At 39.2% G+C, this 18,689-nt stretch overlaps 1 protein-coding gene and 1 long non-coding RNA gene across 5 annotated transcripts in view; one reads left to right on the top strand and one right to left on the bottom strand.

The window, feature by feature from the left end:
• Positions 1 to 485: 485 nt before the first annotated feature.
• Positions 486 to 18,689, top strand: part of LOC138973080 (cell adhesion molecule 4-like) — a 29,851-nt gene continuing 11,647 nt past the window's right edge. The window contains exon 1 of one of the 2 annotated variants that reach the window (XM_070345739.1): positions 486 to 840. In XM_070345739.1, coding sequence (XP_070201840.1) covers positions 735 to 840 — 106 coding nt within the window. In that variant the 5' untranslated portion in view covers positions 486 to 734. The remainder of the gene's footprint in view (positions 841 to 18,689) is intronic. The other variant, XM_070345740.1, reaches the window with a different exon arrangement.
• Positions 12,842 to 17,883, bottom strand: LOC138973082 (uncharacterized). 3 transcript variants are annotated; one of them, XR_011457883.1, is made up of 7 exons: positions 17,722 to 17,883; positions 16,836 to 16,901; positions 16,521 to 16,589; positions 16,213 to 16,297; positions 15,126 to 15,217; positions 13,955 to 14,040; positions 12,842 to 13,362 (listed from the first exon to the last, which is right to left on the bottom strand). It is a non-coding gene; the product is annotated as an uncharacterized lncRNA (long non-coding RNA). The 3 variants fall into 3 exon arrangements; XR_011457881.1 differs by lacking the exon at positions 16,521 to 16,589 and having other exon boundaries at positions 12,855 to 13,362; positions 17,722 to 17,874; XR_011457882.1 differs by lacking the exons at positions 15,126 to 15,217; positions 16,521 to 16,589 and having other exon boundaries at positions 12,882 to 13,362; positions 17,722 to 17,874.

Here is an 18,689-nt window from a genome sequence, read left to right as displayed (position 1 = left end):
CGCCACCGAGCTCCCCCCCCCCCCCCCCTCCTTGATCACAGGAAAAGGGATAGTACACAGGCAATCTGATAAGAGAAAATGACGTCATCTTTATCTCGATTCCGGCTTGAGTATTTCAGTGGTTTTCTCCGCAACCTCAGCATCTTCTTCGCAGTTATAGTTCTACAAGTCACTAACATTTGTGTACTGATATAGCCACCGTGCTGTATCTCCTTTATCTTAGCATTACCCAGATACGCCCTTTTGGCTTTCAGGCTTATACTTCGGTGAGTTCATGCTTACTAATTTGAATCCTTATATGCTTATGGTGGGCTTCGTTTTCCCTGCAATCTTTGTATTCTTGAGATTCCACTCCGCCGATAGTACGACTGAGAATGAACGCACAATACCACACACCACTTATGATTCGTTTCGGGGATAGAGGAAACATCCTCTCAGTACCGCCATTGTTTCAAGAGTGACACTAACTAAAGTGCAAGACGACATGGCGTCTTTCGCACGACAAGAGTCAATTGACAGGGGTCATTCTATTTAGGATTGTCATAAAATTCAGAGAATTTTGTTTGGCAGAAGTGGGCATCCCATATGCGCACAAGGAAGGGTTAAACGCCGTTCTGGCAAACCAAACCCCGCAGTAGATCATAAATAGATATGTGGTTATTGCGGAGCTGTTTGGGTTTTCGTGATTTTCTTGTCATCGACATCGTCCTAGTTTCATTTGACAAGAGAATTTGATGCTGAAGTATTTCGCTTCACCCCACTTGCTCTGTCGCAAAGTTCATGCTATCATGGCAAACTCCGCGGTTTGTCTTTTAGTGGTCTCCTTGTTACTTCTTTTTGGTATGTATATTTTTCATTTTCTGGCACGCTTATCTTTTCTTCCGCTGGTTTCATTTTTGTAGTAGTGTTAAGATTTGTTAAGATTTGAAGTTCGCAACATCATGGAAAAAGCCTTTTTTTCTCGAGTGGCCTGTTTCTTTGTTAATTTTGACACTTCACATTTCTGGGCAACTTTTTGTGGGTTTCTTTCGCTGTTTCCATTTTTGGAGTCGTGTCAAGATTTGTCAAACATGATAATTGCTGAAGAATGCGTAATTATTGTTCTTTCCTCGGTGTGAAGTTTTGTAAGCTTCTAATTTTGATCGCTAAATGGAACTTAGAATGTTCGCAAAGAACTGGGTGTTAATTACTTATGAACAATTCGCAGAGACTTTCAAACAGTATTTTGTTTTAGCAGTTTGGTGGTAAATAACGCTATACAATAAGCGCATTTTACTATTAGTCTGAATAAAAACACGTGTTTGTCGATAACAATTTTCTACCCCCCGCGGGTTAGGGGGAAGAATTTACCCGATGCTCCCCAGCATGTCGTAAGAGGCGACTAACGGATTCTGTTTCTCCTTTTACCCTTGTTAAGTGTTTCTTGTATAGAATATAGTCAATTTTTGTAAAGATTTTAGTCAAGCAGTATGTAAGAAATGTTAAGTCCTTTGTACTGGAAACTTGCATTCTCCCAGTAAGGTAATATATTGTACTACGTTGCAAGCCCCTGGAGTGCTTTTGTGAACAAGAAACAATTGACAAGTGGCTCTATCCCATCTCCCCCCTTTCCCCCCTTTCCCCGTCGCGATATAACCTTCGTGGTTGAAAACGACGTTAAACACCAAATAAATAAAGTTAACAATTTTCTGATTGCGTTCTCACACACTTTCAATTGCTTCATTTTGTATTTATTTTGAAGAAATGTATGATCAGATTAGACCTATGGATTTTATAACTATAGGAACATGATAAGAGTGAATGTGACATTACCCTATACCCTAAGACTAAAATATGGAAGATATGCTGATATGCTGAAGCATCTGATCAGTTTTGTTCGTGGATATTTACACTGATTTGATTAACTAAGAATATGACGGGTGTAGTTTACAGACAGTACCTTAATACTAGACCTCAGGGTTTTATAACTACGAATATGATGAATGTTATTGGATATTTACCCTTGGACTTAAACCTAAACGGGTTTTTTTATTTTAAAGAATATGATCAATGCTCTTCGTGGACATTTACCCAAAGGCTACACCAAGGATTTTATAACGAAGAATTAGGTGAATTTACTTCGCAGATATATAGCCTAGAATGTGACATGAATTTTTAACTAAGAATATAATGAATGTTGTGCATAGACATTTGCTCTTAATAAACCAAAGAATGTTTAACTTATAAGAATATAATGAATGTTGTTCGTAGCCATTTAGTCTAAGATTAAACCTAAGAATGTATTACTAAGAATATGAATAATGCTGTTTATAGACATTCTCGTACACTTAGTTTAAACCTAAGAATGTTTAACTAAGAATATAATGAATTTTGTTCGTAGCCATTGTAATTAGTCTAAGACTAAACCTAAGAATGTATTACTATGAATATGAATAATGTTGTTCGTAAAAACAAAACATCATAAAAATGTTTCTATATAATGACCTAAGGATTATATAACTAAGAGTATGATCTAAGGAACAAAGGAAAGTTACAAGCAATTTTCTTCCTCATTGTAATGCTGTTTATTCTCTCAGGCGACAAGAGGTTGGTTCTGTCCAACTATCGCTTATGTTATCACACGCATTTAGAGTGCTAACTTCCCTTCGTTTCTTTGATCTTAATTTGATAGCGCGTTGGCTAATTTGTGTAAAATTCTCGTATAGATATGAGTAATGAGTAATGAGTACGGATGTTATAACTAGAAATCTGACTAATGCTCTTCGGGGATATTTATTTTCATTTTATTTATTTACGAGGATTTATATCGCGCACGTATCTCACCACACAAGGCGACTCAAGGCGCATGTTACCTATTAATGCCGTGTGAGATGGAATTTTTTACACAATGTATCACGCATTCACATTTACAATGAGAGTGAACCTAAAGATGTTAATGAGTAATATGAGTAATGTTCTTCATAAACATTTCTCTAAAACACTATGCCTAAGGATGTTATATCTAAAAATATGAGTAATGTAATTGCTTATGGTCATTTACCCTCAGACTTAACCAAAAAAACATATTTGGGTACATCTGGATAAACAAATAGAGTTAACAGTGCACGAAATTATGTTTGGTGTTAAAAATCGAAAAATGAAAGCAACTCTGTTGAAAGAATTGAACCGTATAATTTTGGTTGCTAAGATGTGCATAAGTGCCTCTTTTTGTTTTATTCGAAAAACAATTGCAGATCAGAAATATAAATTTTTGATTTTTATTCCTCTTTTTTATTTGATTTTTCTCTTTTCTTTTTATATTTAGTCAAGTTTTGACTAAATATTTTAACATCGAGGGGGAATCGAAACGAGGGTATGGTGTATGTGCGTGTGTCTGTGTGTGTGTCTGTGTGTGTGTCTGTGTGTGTGTGTAGAGCGATTCAGACTAAACTACTGGACCGATCTTTATGAAATTTGACATGAGAGTTCCTGGGTATGAAATCCCCGAACGTTTTTTTCATTTTTTTGATAAATGTCTTTGATGACGTCATATCCGGCTTTTCGTGAAAGTTGAGGCGGCACTGTCACGCCCTCATTTTTCAACCAAATTGGTTGAAATTTTGGTCAAGTAATCTTCGACGAAGCCCGGGGTTCGGTATTGCATTTCAGCTCGGTGGCTTAAAAATTAATTTATGACTTTGGTCATTAAAAATCGGAAAATTGTAAAAAAAAATAAAAATTTATAAAACGATCCAAATTTACGTTTATCTTATTCTCCATCATTTGCTGATTCCAAAAACATATAAATATGTTATATTCGGATTAAAAACAAGCTCTGAAAATTAAATATATAAAAATTATTATCAAAATTTTTTTTTCGAAATCAATTTAAAAACACTTTCATCTTATTCCTTGTCGGTTCCTGATTCCAAAAACATATAGATATGATATGTTTGGATTAAAAACACGCTCAGAAAGTTAAAACAAAGAGAGGTACAGAAAAGCGTGCTATCCTTCTTAGCGCAACTACTACCCCGCTCTTCTTGTCAATTTCACTGCCTTTGCCATGAGCGGTGGACTGACGATGCTACGAGTATACGGTCTTGCTGAAAAAGGGCAGCTACTTGACTAAATATTGTATTTTCGCCTTACGCGACTTGTTTTCTTTCTCTTTTCCATTCTAGATACGGACCCAAAGTAACACCAAGATGTATATAGTGGATGTCATACTGTGTTTTGTGTGTGTGTATAATTATAATATGCATTTTAAATACATATTTCAACAGCATAAACACATGTTTATTTATAACAGATTAATCTTAAGGAGCCGGAGGTGCTGTACATGAAAACTGTTATGTCCATCGTTTGGTTTTTGGTTTTTTTTTTGTGTTCCTTTACACCCAGCCGACCACGAAGGGCCATATCAGGGCGGTGCTGCTTTGACATATAACGTGCGCCACACACAAGACAGAAGTCGCAGCACAGGCTTCATGTCTCACCCAGTCACATTATTCTGACACCGGACCAACCAGTCCTAGCACTAACCCCATAATGCCAGACGCCAGGCGGAGCAGCCACTAGATTGCCAATTTTAAAGGCACAGTGCAGCTCACAGCCTTCGTTTTGCGTTTTCGTTGCAGCTGAGTGCATTTACAGTTCAAAAATCCACCTATGGTAGTAAAACAAACCCAAAACTACCCAACGACGACATCTGTGAAGCTCGACAGTTTCTTGTTCACGCGAGTGCATAAATTAACCTAGTTATTACGTGGTGTACGCACAGATTCGTGACGTAAGCGTCGTCTGCTTTGATCATTGATGCCAAGATACACGATCAGATTCGCCAGTACGTTTGAGACGGACCGCCCGAAACTGACCACAAACCGACCGTGTAGCATGCGAACCGTACGTCTCACAAGCTTGATAGCACCCGTCTCGGCCCATCCGTTTGAAATACAGCAGGATCTATTGCGAACGGATCGCAAGGAACTTCCAGTTCCAGCCCCTGAGCGCACTTCAGTCGACACCCACTTTACAAATCATCAAATGGCGGTCAGTTCAGCATCAAAACTTGCCGATTCGGAACCGAAATATTTCATCAACCTGAATCTTGGCGAGGAGTTGGAATCTATGGAACCATGGAAGTAAAAACTACACAAACCAGCAACATCGGGACCTGTTCCTACTGTCCATGCAGCAGACGTGGGGTGAAATGAAAGGTAAGCGTCTGGATCTAGATTTGTTTGCATTCATGTATTGTAAGGTCTGTATCAAAGATGGTTTGTCTGTCTCTGTCTCTCTGCTTTCCTTGCTGTACGCTTTTGTCTTGAAGGCAAGTATGTAGATCTACATTTCTCTCCTGTTCCTGTCTCAAATCTGCCTTAGCCGAACTCTAGTTCTACGTTCAAAACATGTATCTACCTCTTGGCACATTGCCTCTTTTAGTTTTACAGTGTAAAATTATCTGACAACTTCAGTCTATCATACTGTAATCAATGTGTCATCTGTTTGGGAAAATGCTGTCAGTTTCAGAGTCTAGTGATGTGTTGATTACCCTACCGTAAATTGCGTAGTTGAAATGATAGAGAAAAACAAAACGCAGCAGCAACGATCATTTTTCATGACTGTAGCATTCAGTCTTTATGCTCTTGGTTTAAATCAAATTTAGCTTAGTCACGAACACAAAGCAAATAGTGGCTGACTCAGTCACTGGGGTATTCTCATAAGAAGGCTCTCTTGCCTTGAAATTACCAAACAATAACACACACACGCACTCATTGCCAACCAAAAAAACCGCACACGCACACACACTGTGACCCGCACATGCATACTGTGAGACACACACACGCACATACCGTCACACACACACACACACACACACACACACACACACACACACACACACACACACACACACACAGCCATACGCATGCACAGAGAAAGAGGGAGAGAGATGACAAATGAAATACTAATTTTGCTTTGCTGCTTTTATTTCCTCCAGTTAATGCCATCAAGACAAACAACAATCCTTCGTGTTAAAGGACTCGACAGGGACAGATGACATCTACAGTACACTCCAAAGTGAAAGTACTTGCAAGAGCATTTAATTCTTCTGCCTGTCAGTGTCATCAAGAAACAACCTTCAGCCACAAATCGGGTAAGCTTGACACCAGCCTGTATGCTGTAGCTTCAAAAACCTGTTCAATTTACAGATCTAACAATAAAAATAGATCAATATTGGTGGGAGTGGAGATTGATGTATGCTTTGGCCTTGGGTGTGTGTGTGGGGGGGGGGAGGTATGATACATATACCAGACATTTAAAATCAAGTGAGCTTACTGTACACCATGTAAACAAGGTATGTGTAAAACCTTTTCAGTCCATCATCATTCCGTCTGGAGCTGTGGTTTGAACCATGTGTTCCGTTTGTACCATTGTGACCAGGTGGGCATCGCCACCCATTAGGCATAATGCAATCACACTCACTCACTTGGTTGTGGGGAAAAAACTCATTACCAACAACCACATGAACAGTTGCATTGTGCAAGTCTGGAAGATATCTGGCAGGGGGAATGTTCAGTGTATTTTGATTTATTAGGTGTGAATGTTGAACGTTTGTATCACTGTTCCTTAAATTCACATCCATGTCAAACATCACACAAAGATAATGAGCGTCAATGATAGCAAGAAAAATAGCGGAATAAAAAAGCAAATAGACTTTAGAAATATAATATTACATAATTAATAAGAAAAGAGATGTATAAGTATTCTTTTTATATAAATTTGAAATGGGCTGTGTGACTGTTTACTGTGCTTTCTTTTTTTTCTTTATTCTATTTTTTTTTTAAAGATACATTCAACACAGTCTTTTGTGTTTGATGTTATTGTAATACTATATATATATGAAAGTAAAAGAAGTAAAAACATGTTAAAAAAACAAAACAAACACAAATTTGATCAACTGTTCTTGAAGCTCAGTGTCACGGGTCGACACATACGCAGTTAGGAAACAGCCACAAGTCTTCTGTAATGACTTCCACTTCGGCCTGTGTGTGTGAAGCACCTGCAAAACACACACACACACACACACACACACACACACACAGACAAGTTTATTTGCATGTTTACATTGTTTTTGAAATCGTTTAAACATGTTCCTCTATGTATGTTTCAGGATGACACATTTGACAACAAAGAAGATAAGTTCTCAAAGTTGATCTGGATTACCTGCACAACGACCATGAAAACAAAAAAGGGGGGCGGGGGGGGGTGGGCACGGAGCCTCTGGGCCCTTCCCAACACGACCCTGAACAACCTTAACCAAGAACCAGTTTTGGATGACGACCCTATACTAGGCGGATCACCCGAATTTGGGCCATCGGCTGCTGATGTCAACACATCTTCAGAGAAGGTTCAAGACCCAAAACGTGTGTGGCAACAAAGGACACAAATACAAAGAAAAGGTTGGAAAACCAAGAGGCTGTGTGCTGAGGAATATTAGCTCTGTGCTGCAAAAGAGATTAAAGGCACATTCCTTCTCGTGAAAACAGTTCTATCCTTGGCACAAAGCTTTAATTGACGGTGGGGTTTTGCTGACTCCTCGAAGACGACCCATTTGGAACTTCGTAAGGAATTTCATGGCGTGGGTCGTGTACGATGCATACTCTGCAAAGAGGCGGCAAAACGTTTATCCCCATTCGGATTGCGTGGATCATGTACGACCCAAGCTTTTTACGTTGACTCCTTATTTGGAAGGTATGGGTCATACACGGCCCACATCATCCGGACTGTGTAGTCCAACACATGATCTGGTGAAGGCTAGGAGAGTATGCCTTCAGACCAGACGGACATAAGTGCAACAACAGAACCCATCACAACATGGGCCATGAATCCAGTAAATGAACTCAAATTAGTGCACCCCCTCTCCCCCCCCTTTCAAATAGATTAATCAAATCTGCATCTAAATCATTAAGGCCAAAAAAAAAATTGTCTGTTTAGGGTAACCCGACCGACCCTATCGATTTGGCGCCCACCCAAAAACTTTTTTTTTATTTCAAAAAAAAAAAAGAGGTAAAAATGCTAAAAAGAGACATTTGGCGTTTCTTTCTCTCCCTTTCTCTCTGTTTTATTTATACGTTAGTTTTGAAACATGTATTCATCAAATATAAGAAGTGAATGTTCAGCCAACATAGCATTTACACACACACACACACACACACACACACACACAAAAAAAACCACCCTACCTACCTACCGACCCTGCTTTTTTTGGTCATGTTACCCTAAACAGACAATTTTTTTTTTGGCCTAATCAGTCATTGTCAGTGTTGTTCACATATCTTGTCTAACATGGACGCTATGGCATGCTTAAGCGGTGTAGGTGTCTATCCTCTCGGCAGGCATAAAAGGCAGTTTTTGGAGCTGTTTAAGCGGGTAATGAGACAAAAAAAATGATACATCTGAATAACTCACAAACCCATTCAGCATGGGTGGGAGCCCAACATATTGCCAGGACTAAACATTTTGGAAGGCCGGGGTCCAGGGGCCGCTAAGGCTCCAGCGGGGTGCAGGGGCAGCGCCCTTGTTGGGGGGTCTAGGGTGGCAGCTAGTGCCCCCCAGCCGAAAATGAATTTTAGCATTATACTTTATAGGGAGGGTTTAGGTGGCCTCTCCTCTTATAACAAACACGTTTTTTTTAGAGATGCATAATATATATTTGTAACTGACCAGCTGAAAATGAATTTTAGTAATTCAAGAGGGGCTATTAGTATTCTATTAGAGACTCTCCCAGGTTTAAAACTGAAAACAGCTACCACAAAAATTAAAATGGGGGGGGGGGGGGGGGGGGGGGGAGGATGTGTAAGAATGCACAAAATCAAAAACCTCTATACTTGAATTTGGTGTTTGGTTGCACCACTCTTGCTAGGGGGTCTACAAAAACAAGTTGTATACACATTTCAAGAAGGGTTTTAGAAGCATCTCCTCGCCTAAAGTTAAACAAAAACTTAAAATTGGAGATGCACAACATTTAAAAAAATCTTGTAAACTTGAAGGTATTTGGAAGTATCCAGCTGAAAATGAATTTTAGCAATGCAATACTTTATTTGAGCCTCTTCTGACTCTGAAAACAGCACACAATTTTGTTTGTTTAAAAAATATTATGGGGGGTTTTAAATGAATGCATAAAATCAAAAACCTCTATACTTGAATGTGTTTAGTTGTATCACTCTTGCTAGGGGGTCTACAAAAACAAGTGGTACACATTTGAAGAAGAGTTTTAGAAGCATCTCCTTAAAGTTAAACAAAAACTTTAAATTGGAGCTGCAAAAAATTAAAAATTCTTGTAAACTTGAAGGTATTTGGAACTAACCAGATGAAAATAAATGTTAGCAAATCAAGAGGTGCTATTTGAGCCTCTCCTGGCTTAAAGGCACAGTAAGCCTCCCGTAAACCATCACAGATACGGTCAGGCTTTTACACACAGTACAAACACCCTTTCATTTAAACACTCACCGATTGAGAACATCCTAGGTGCCCTCCGTAAAGAGCGAACAATTTTCAAAGAATTTATTTTTGCGTGGTTTATCTTACCCCTGAGCCATCGTGAACCCGTGTGATCCAGTTTCCCTTTTTCACAATGTAGTCGTCAGTTAGTCATTTGAATGGGACTCGATGTGAGCTTATCTACAATAGCACGTTTTTATGCACGAAACAAACGGCTGTGGTTCACAAGAACTCTAGCGATGGCTTTTGACTGTTGAGAGGAACGGCGATATGCACTGTAAACCGTCGTCTGCTACGACCCTTGCGTGACCCTGCTTCCGGGTTTGTACTGATCTTGTCTTGATGAAAAAATAATTCTTTTATGATTAAAGAATGTATACATGTGTAACAAGCTGTCAATCTATTATTTAGATTTTAAAAGTTAGGTCTAGCGCAAAAACGCACCTTGGTCCAAAAACATTTTAATAATCATCGATTAACGGCTATCGCCAGTTTACATCGATAGAATCAGACCCGAAGGGAAGTAACTCAATTTTTGACCTGAGTTCAGGATGGGTACAAAAAGTGTTCGAGACAATCTGCAAAATTAATTCTTTAAAAACTGCTTGCTCTTTACGTAGGGCACCTAGAATGTTTCCGTTTGGTGAGCGTTCAAATGGAAGCGTGTTTGTACTGTGTGTAAAGGCCTGACAGTATCTGTGATGGTTTACGGGAGGCTTACTGTCCGGGCGTGATTTCCGGTATCAGTTGAATAAAGTTCATAACAGCCGTCCAGCACCAAAACGAGGCGCCATTTGTAGAGGACCAAGTCCACGAAAATAAATTCTTTGAAAATTTCTCACGCTCGACAGAAAACATCCAGGATGTTCCCGTTCGGTGAGCGTTCAAATGGAAGTATGCTTGTGTACTGTATGCAGACGCTCGGGGAGCTCTGTGATGGTTTACGGGAGGCTTACTGTGCCTTTAACAACAAAAATAGCACACCATTTTTTTTTCTTTGGGGGGGGGGGGGGGGGTGGGGGGAGTAAATTAATGCTTAATATAAAAAATGTTTACCGCATTAAAGAAAAATCGCCTAGCTAACAAAAAATTAGACAAACACAGAAAATAACAGTCACCTCCCTTGTATTTCAAATTTTTACATGTAGCTTATGATTTTATCATTACAGGTGGTATATTCTCAAATAATTGTACATAGCTTGAACCAAATGAGAAACAAGTTTAAAGTCAGTTTGCTTCAATTGAACACCTTAAAAGGGCTAACTGCTCAGGTTAAAAAAGAAGAAGGTTTAGACAAAAACAGAAACCACCAGAGTTATATCCCTTGCTAATGCCATACACAGTCTTCTGATGCTGCTTTTCAATTCATTTCAGGAGTTATATTTCAAAATGATTGTTGAATCATAGCTTCAATTAAAAGAGAAATATGTTTATTTAATTTTAAGTCTGTTTCACTTGCTAACTTTCTAAAGGGCTCAATGCATCAGAAGCTAAATACCGCTGGTTCATAGATCAGGAATGCAAGTTTTCTGTTCCACAGCACTGAAGGTTTGTGAATCCCTGCAATAGGAGAATATAAAGATGTGGGTGAGCCGAGTTTACAAATAGCAACTATGATGCCACATTCCCCTGGATGACATGACATGACATTGCTGCCCCCTGTTAGTCACTCTGACATGGTGAAAGGTGGCTGACCTGGCACAACTACATCTCACATGAACCCAGTGTAAACAACAGCTGCCAGGGATTAACAAAAAAAAGGTATAAAAAAAAATCCGTCTCCGAGGGAAGAAATCCCACCCCTGGCATTGCCTTCAAACTTTCGGATGTTTGTGCTAACACATGTCGTAAAGTGCATACTGAGTTTCAAGTTGTTTGAGACATTTAATAGGTCTGCTGTTATTTGTCATGTCAGAAACAAATTAAATTGACGGTAGGTTTTTGCTGACTCATCGAAAAAAATGATTTGTTGAAATCTTCAAAAACAATGACAGATGCGCCACATACTCACATTTCATGTACATATTTTATCAGACATGGGTGGTATGAGGATTTCAACGCGAAAGTACTTTTTAAGAAGTTGACTCATTCCGAGCGCTGAGCGCAAATGTCGGCCTACGCCTAGCAACGCTCACTGCCGACACACTTAACTGATCAATGGCTCTTGAAAAAGCATTTTTCAAGAATTTGTGTGTGCGTTTAAACAAGTGCGCTGTAAACAGGCAATGTTAAAACTGTTTTCAATTTAAAGGTAAATTGAAGGTTTCATTTTTCTAAATGCATGCTAATTTTAATTTGTTTCTGTTCAATCGGACAGGGTACCTCTTTATTATCAAAATTCTTTCTGGTATGTCGCATAACATCAATCAATCAATCAATGAGGCTTATATCACGCATATTCCGTGGGTACAGTTCTAGGCGCTCTGCAGTGATGCCGTGTGAGATGAAATTTTATACGGCCAGTAGATTGCAGCCATGTCGGCGCATATTTACCTTTCACGGCCTTATTCCAAGTCACACGGGTATGGTAGACAATTATTAACTGTGCCTAAGCAATTTTCCCAGGAAAGACCCTTTTGTCAATCGTGGGATCTTTAACGTGCACACCCAATGTAGTATACACAGGGGGTGGTTCGGACACCGAAGAGAGTCTGCACACAAAGTTGACTCTGTGAAATAAATTTCCGCCGAACCTGGGATCGAACTCGCGCTGACAGCGGCCAACTGAATACAAATCCAGCGCGCTACCAACTGAGCTATATCCCCGCCCCTAACAGCAGAACTAATACGTATCTCTAATGACTTGGTATTTCGTGTGTAGTTTACGACATGTGTTTGCACAAATCCCCGTATTCGTAAGTTTGAAGGCAATGCTTTGCGAGTTACTCAAATGTACCATTTTTTGGTCTCATTACCCGCTAAAACAACTTCAAAAACTGCCTTTTATGCCTGCCGAGAGGATTGACGCCTACACCGCTCAGCATGCCATAGCGTCCTTGTTAGACAAGATATGTGAACAACACTGACTGATTTGGATGCAGATTTGATTGTACTGTCTAAGGACATGCTAAACATGTTTCGATTTAGTTCTGATTTTTTAGATTTTTTGATCGCGGGAACCTTGATTTTGCGAATTCGATTTTGGGATGTGTCTGTGTTGTAGGTTCCACTGTATTGACACTACCTCATGTAAACTCAATCTGTTTTGTGAACAAGGTATGGGAATTAATTAACTTTTCAGTGATATATTTGGTTTTACAATCAACAGCCTCATCAGAAAGATCTGACCTCAAATGCTTCTGCCTCGTTTTTTTTATGAGGAGTAGTGTATACGTTTCAAAAACAGAAAAGTAGAAATGTGGGGTTCTTATCTGATATGAAATAAGAAAGCATGTATTGCACAGGTTGACACCGCAAAAAATGCAACCCACAAAAATGCTAATTACTGATACAGCCTTCCGCCGAATTACTTCATATTTGGTTTACATCAATTTCAGCTTATGCAAGGCCTGTCCACAAAGTGGCAAATCTGTAGGTGTGATTTTTTTGCAACAGATATTTTATATTTTATATTTCTTTCTTTATTCTTATCATAATTGCATATTGCATTCAATTAAGTCAAGTGCATTCTTTAGTTTCAGTCACACTGAGACAGCAATTTTGTCATAACATCTTTTGACCATGGGATAAAGTTCTACACGAGTGAATTCTGAGAACTTTAAAAAGGCAAAATCTTTAAACCAAGTACCTCTCAGGCTCTGCGGCTGATATGTCTCATACTCCAGGAGTAGACGGATGCACCTTTAGTCCATAAGCAAATGCACCAGGTGTTGATGTTGTCATACCAGAAGTCCCAGGTATATAGGCTGACCACCGTGGCTAAAAATTATTCAGGTCAATCATTTTTAGATCGTTAAGTACACTGAACCTAAAATAACACTGACAGACAGTACATGTACATAATAGATCCAAGGTACATGTATATACAAATTAGGAAAGAAGTCGTACAATGTCATTGAGAATATCACCGAGTCTGATAATGAAATTAATTCAGCATTAATTTGCTCCACCTGTACTAACTTATCATAGTTATGAAACAAGTAAACAGGCAACAAGTATTGTTGTGTTTAAGGCAAGATTATATTCATAAAGTAACAAACAGCATACATATTGTATCGAGAAAACAAAGAAACTTCACAATCAACGTTTTCCCCATAAACCTGTTTTGGAATCGATCAATCTTCAATTGCACAATAAGATGGATTGCAACTGTCTTTTTTCATCGTTTACAGATCATATAAACTATCAACTGACTGACCTATTACTTTGTTTGGCTTTTTCATAAATAATAAATACACTTCATGTATAACAAATTGCATGCATTCCTGATTTTGTGTGTGGATGTGAGACCATGCATGGGGATTTTTATTCTGTGTGTACTATTAACTGCTGGATATAAACATACAACTACCTGCTTATAGAAGTTAGATCAAGAGAAGAAGCACCACCTGCCTGTGTTCTGCTTGGCACAGTTGCAGTATGAACGTAGCCTCAATGCTGATTCACAAAATGTAAAACATAAATAAAATGAGCAATTAAAAAAAATGTACAATACTTTCAAAAACACAATGCATATATTATTATTGGCGGGGATATAGCTCAGTTGGTAGCGCGCTGGATTTGTATTCAGTTGGCCGCTGTCAGCGTGAGTTCGATCCCAGGTTCGGCGGAAATTTATTTCACAGAGTCAACTTTGTGTGCAGACTCTCTTCGGTGTCCGAACCTCCCCCCGTGTACACTACATTGGGTGTGCACGTTAAAGATCCCACGATTGACAAAAGGGTCTTTCCTGGCAAAATTGCTTAGGCACAGTTAATAATTGTCTACCTATACCCGTGTGACTTGGAATAATAGGCCGTGAAAGGTAAATATGCGCCGAAATGGCTGCAATCTACTGGCCGTATAAAATTTCATCTCACACGGCATCACTGCAGAGCGCCTAGAACTGTACCCACGGAATATGCGCGATATAAGACTCATATAAGACTCATTGATTGATTGATTATTATGTCCAATAAAATAATCATTTAAAAACCTCATGAAAAAAACACAAACCAACACCCACAGGGCCTAACAGACAGAGCCACAAACACCAAGGGCACACACACACACACATGTACAGTGTACACATGCACACACAGGTACACACGCATGTATGTATGGGTGCATGGTCCGAGGGGCATTAAGCCTGACCAATACAAAAAAATGGACAAACTTTGGCCGATTTAGGCGAATACTCTTTGGACATTTGGCCGATAGGGACATGAAAGTTTCGAATAAAGTAAAAATAAATCGGCGATTGGCAGAAGGGCCGACCCAAACGACATCCCTTCTGTGATAATACTGTTATAGACTGTGTATTTTAACACCATAATATTCCAAAGGGAGTAGAAAAAAAAAGTACAGTGATACCTGCGGTGAAAGGACAAAAATGTACCTGCAATGCAGGGGGCCTGTCATAACAGGTATAATCTGGTAGAGATAATAGAAAAAGGACAATATTAGGTGTCCTTTGAAGGGAGGTGTCCTCTCATCGCAGGGGCCAACCATCACAGGTAACACCAGAATAACAAATCTCTTACAGAATCGCTGTCCATGTGATGTTGGGATCATAATCAGGATCATCTAGTCCTCCTGATCCTCTCCAGACTCAACTGTAACTTCAATTGTGAGGCTAACCAAAGAAAAACAATATCAGTTAAAATTACACAAGCTATTAGGGCTCTAAAAACAAAAAAATAAGGTGCGTGAAACAATATAAAACATTTAGTCAGTCGTTACCAAACTAAAAGATCAACATGACAAACCATGAGTCATTGCTGAGACTACATTTAAATAGTCTCGGGTAACCATCCCCAAAGACTGAGATGGGTCGAGCCTGCAGTCTCCGCAAAGCATGCGACCATAGCACCTGTACTGTACACCTCACTTTCGCTCGCAGTTCAATATGTGAAAAAACAGCTCCTGTCAATCTGGTACAGCACAGCAAACCATGTGGTATTCTCTATGTGTTTTAAAACTAACATGCACTCACTTGCTTTAGGTAGTACAAATTGTGTAAAGCCATGGGAAACATATGTTATCAACTCTTAGTCTTAGATCCACTACACTTTTCAATTAGTACTACCATTAGTGTAGCTGTCTTGAGCTGCTACCCATAACAATTAAATGCTGAAAGCTAATGATTGAGGGAAAACTAAGATAATTAAGTAAGATTAATGAATGGGTACATGTGTCACAAAGAGCCCCTATACCTACAATAGTCAAAGCAGTTTCTGAACATTCCAATAATGACCTGAAAGATAATTACACAATGCACAATTTATTGCTTATTGGAATCTGCAGAATTAACCAGTTCCTGACAGAAAACAGAAAAACTTATTTGAAGAATTTATCATTCACTCAATGAGAATGAGATAGTTTTGGCCAAGCAGGATCGACACACAGAGTTCAAGAAAATAGAAAAGGAATATATTTGTTCTGATCAATCATAAATGAAACAAATCCCAATACCCATTTGTAACCATAAAAGGATTTTATCATACACAGAAATTTGCAGTATTCACATTAATCAACTTTATTTTATAAATATTGTTTTAATACGTATACAACAAACAGCATGTGTTTTGAACACACCCACACAATATTTATCAAAGAAAAACAACTCACTCTAGTGGGTCAATGAAAGACTGAGATCTATAGCTCTTTCTGCTTCACAGTCCTGCCAGCTCTTGATCCATGAAACTTCTTGTCGCTGAAAGCAGCATATAATGTTTACTAATCAACAGTTCTCTCCTGCAAATTCCACTACAATACCACTATACTTTAACTCTAGTCTAAGTGAAACCATTTCTCAGAATATTTGTTATTTCACGCAGCTTTCTTCATTATTTTCTGATGATCTAGACACAGATAGTGACACATATTTTCAAACATGGAAAAATACAAAATATGAATTATGTAACAAGCAAGCTCACCCTCTTCTCAGAACATCCTGGTCACCATCATCATTTCAATGCTTGTTAATCTACAACTGCCACAACGTCCTACCAAAAAAAGACATGATGTATACGTGATATACGTTAGGCGTGAGGCATGATATTCTATGGCCCAGCAGCCTGAGCTTAATTGTTATCGTTTACAAATCATAATATTATTTAGTATCAACTAACTGTTTGGCTTTTACACCAATAACAAACACACTTCCATCTTCATATATCTCATAACTATAAATATAATTATGACTTTTTTTGTACTATTTATTTTATTGATAATTTAAAACATACAACTACCTGCTGAGATCAAAAGAAGTACCGCCTGCCTGTGTTCTGCTTGGCATTGTTGCTGTAGCCTCAATGCTGATTCACAAAATAAGAAAAATTAAGTAAATGTCCTACAAATAAATAATGTTCAAGACTCATGAAAAACACAAGCCACAACCACAGGGATACACAGACATGGCCACATACACACGCACACACACACACATTCACACAGGGGCACACACACACACACACACACACACACACACACACACACACACACGAGGGCACATAGAACACAGGGGCACACACACACACACACACACACACACACGAGGGCACATAGAACACAGGGGCACACACACACACACACACACACACGAGGGCACATAGAACACAGGGGGGCACACACACACACACACACACACACACACACAGTGTAGAGCAGAAATCGCACAATGCGCCGATAGATCTATGTTTTGTAATATTTCATTTGCATAGTTCTATAAATAGTATCATAACAGACGCAAATGGCCGCAGAAAGAAACGGTTCGCTTATATCCGAAATAAATCGTCAAACACCTCGTGCATACATTTTCCTTTTTACAGGTTATAAATTGGGAATCCCAACACCACAAGCAATGATGACTAAACGACACTAAACAAGACAGCAGCTTACGCAAGTTCCCAGTAATCAAAGCAAACGCCGAACGCAAATTATCGACAGTTTGTCAGGGCAACGGGCACTTTTACTGACTCACGGTGATACATTTCTGCTCCACAACAAATCCCTCCCACCCTAATTCAGTAATTCTTTGGTCAATTTACTTTTCACAAACAAGTCCAATATACACTTCCATCACATAACATAAATAGCATCCTAAACATCTCATGAAATGCATGAAAAAATACCCACTTGTTCAGCAGGTGACGAGCAAACTGCGGATTGGTGATGAATCCAAATTAATTCTTCACTTCGTTCCAACGCGCAAGCTCCTCACCGATATACACGCGCAACGTGTCATAGTTACGTGCACGAGTGCGTTTTCGTTTCTTCTTGGCTGAATCCGGTACAGTCGGCCGGGGACCCTTGCGTTTTGTTCTTTTCTTATCACCCTGGTTCGATACGACTGAATATTCCTCCATTTTTTCCTACAAGCTCATCAATTATGTGTGACCTAGTTTGCTTGTGACGTGTCATTCTATGTGCATGTGGTGATCATCAAGATGATGCAGATCTAAAAATAATTAAGAAATAGGCCAAGGACCGGCGGGTCCGAGTTAAAAATTAATTCGTAAAAAAATTGAAGTTCTTGACTCCTTGGATGGAAGTCAATGAAACTTGGTATTTATTCAAAGGAATAGATGCCTGAGGTATGACTAAAAGCCCCAGGGGCTCCGTGCACCTGGATTTGACAAGTCCAGTATCTTTAAAGTCTTAGGTATGACCCGGCCGGGGTTCGAACCCACGACCTCCCGATCACGGGGCGGACGCCTTACCACTAGGCCAACCGTGCCGGTTATGTCCATCGTTAGGATCATACATATTTGAGTGAAATGTGCAGATTTTAAGGCGAAAAAAACCCAAAAAAACTTTGCACACAGCAGCTCTACGGGAGGGGGGTGCCCTTGCTTTATCCACTCCTCTGACTATGCATAAAACAAGAAATAAACATAAGTTATTTGTATTTTTGACCAAAATATGACATTTTACACAGATCGAGACAGTCAGTGTTCTACCTCGACCGCTGGCGCGATCTCGGAGGAACACTGACTGTCTCGATATCTGTGTAAAATGTTATATTTTGGTCAAACAAAATACAAATAACATTTATGCATCGATCGATTCTGGTTAGAATTCCTTTTCGTTTTTATGATTGAACG

This window comes from Littorina saxatilis, linkage group LG8 (genome assembly GCF_037325665.1).
Source record: "Littorina saxatilis isolate snail1 linkage group LG8, US_GU_Lsax_2.0, whole genome shotgun sequence".
In the NCBI taxonomy this organism is placed as follows: domain Eukaryota; kingdom Metazoa; phylum Mollusca; class Gastropoda; order Littorinimorpha; family Littorinidae; genus Littorina; species Littorina saxatilis.
Note: the sequence above shows the minus strand (reverse complement) of the source record. Positions and strands in the feature narration are given on the sequence as shown.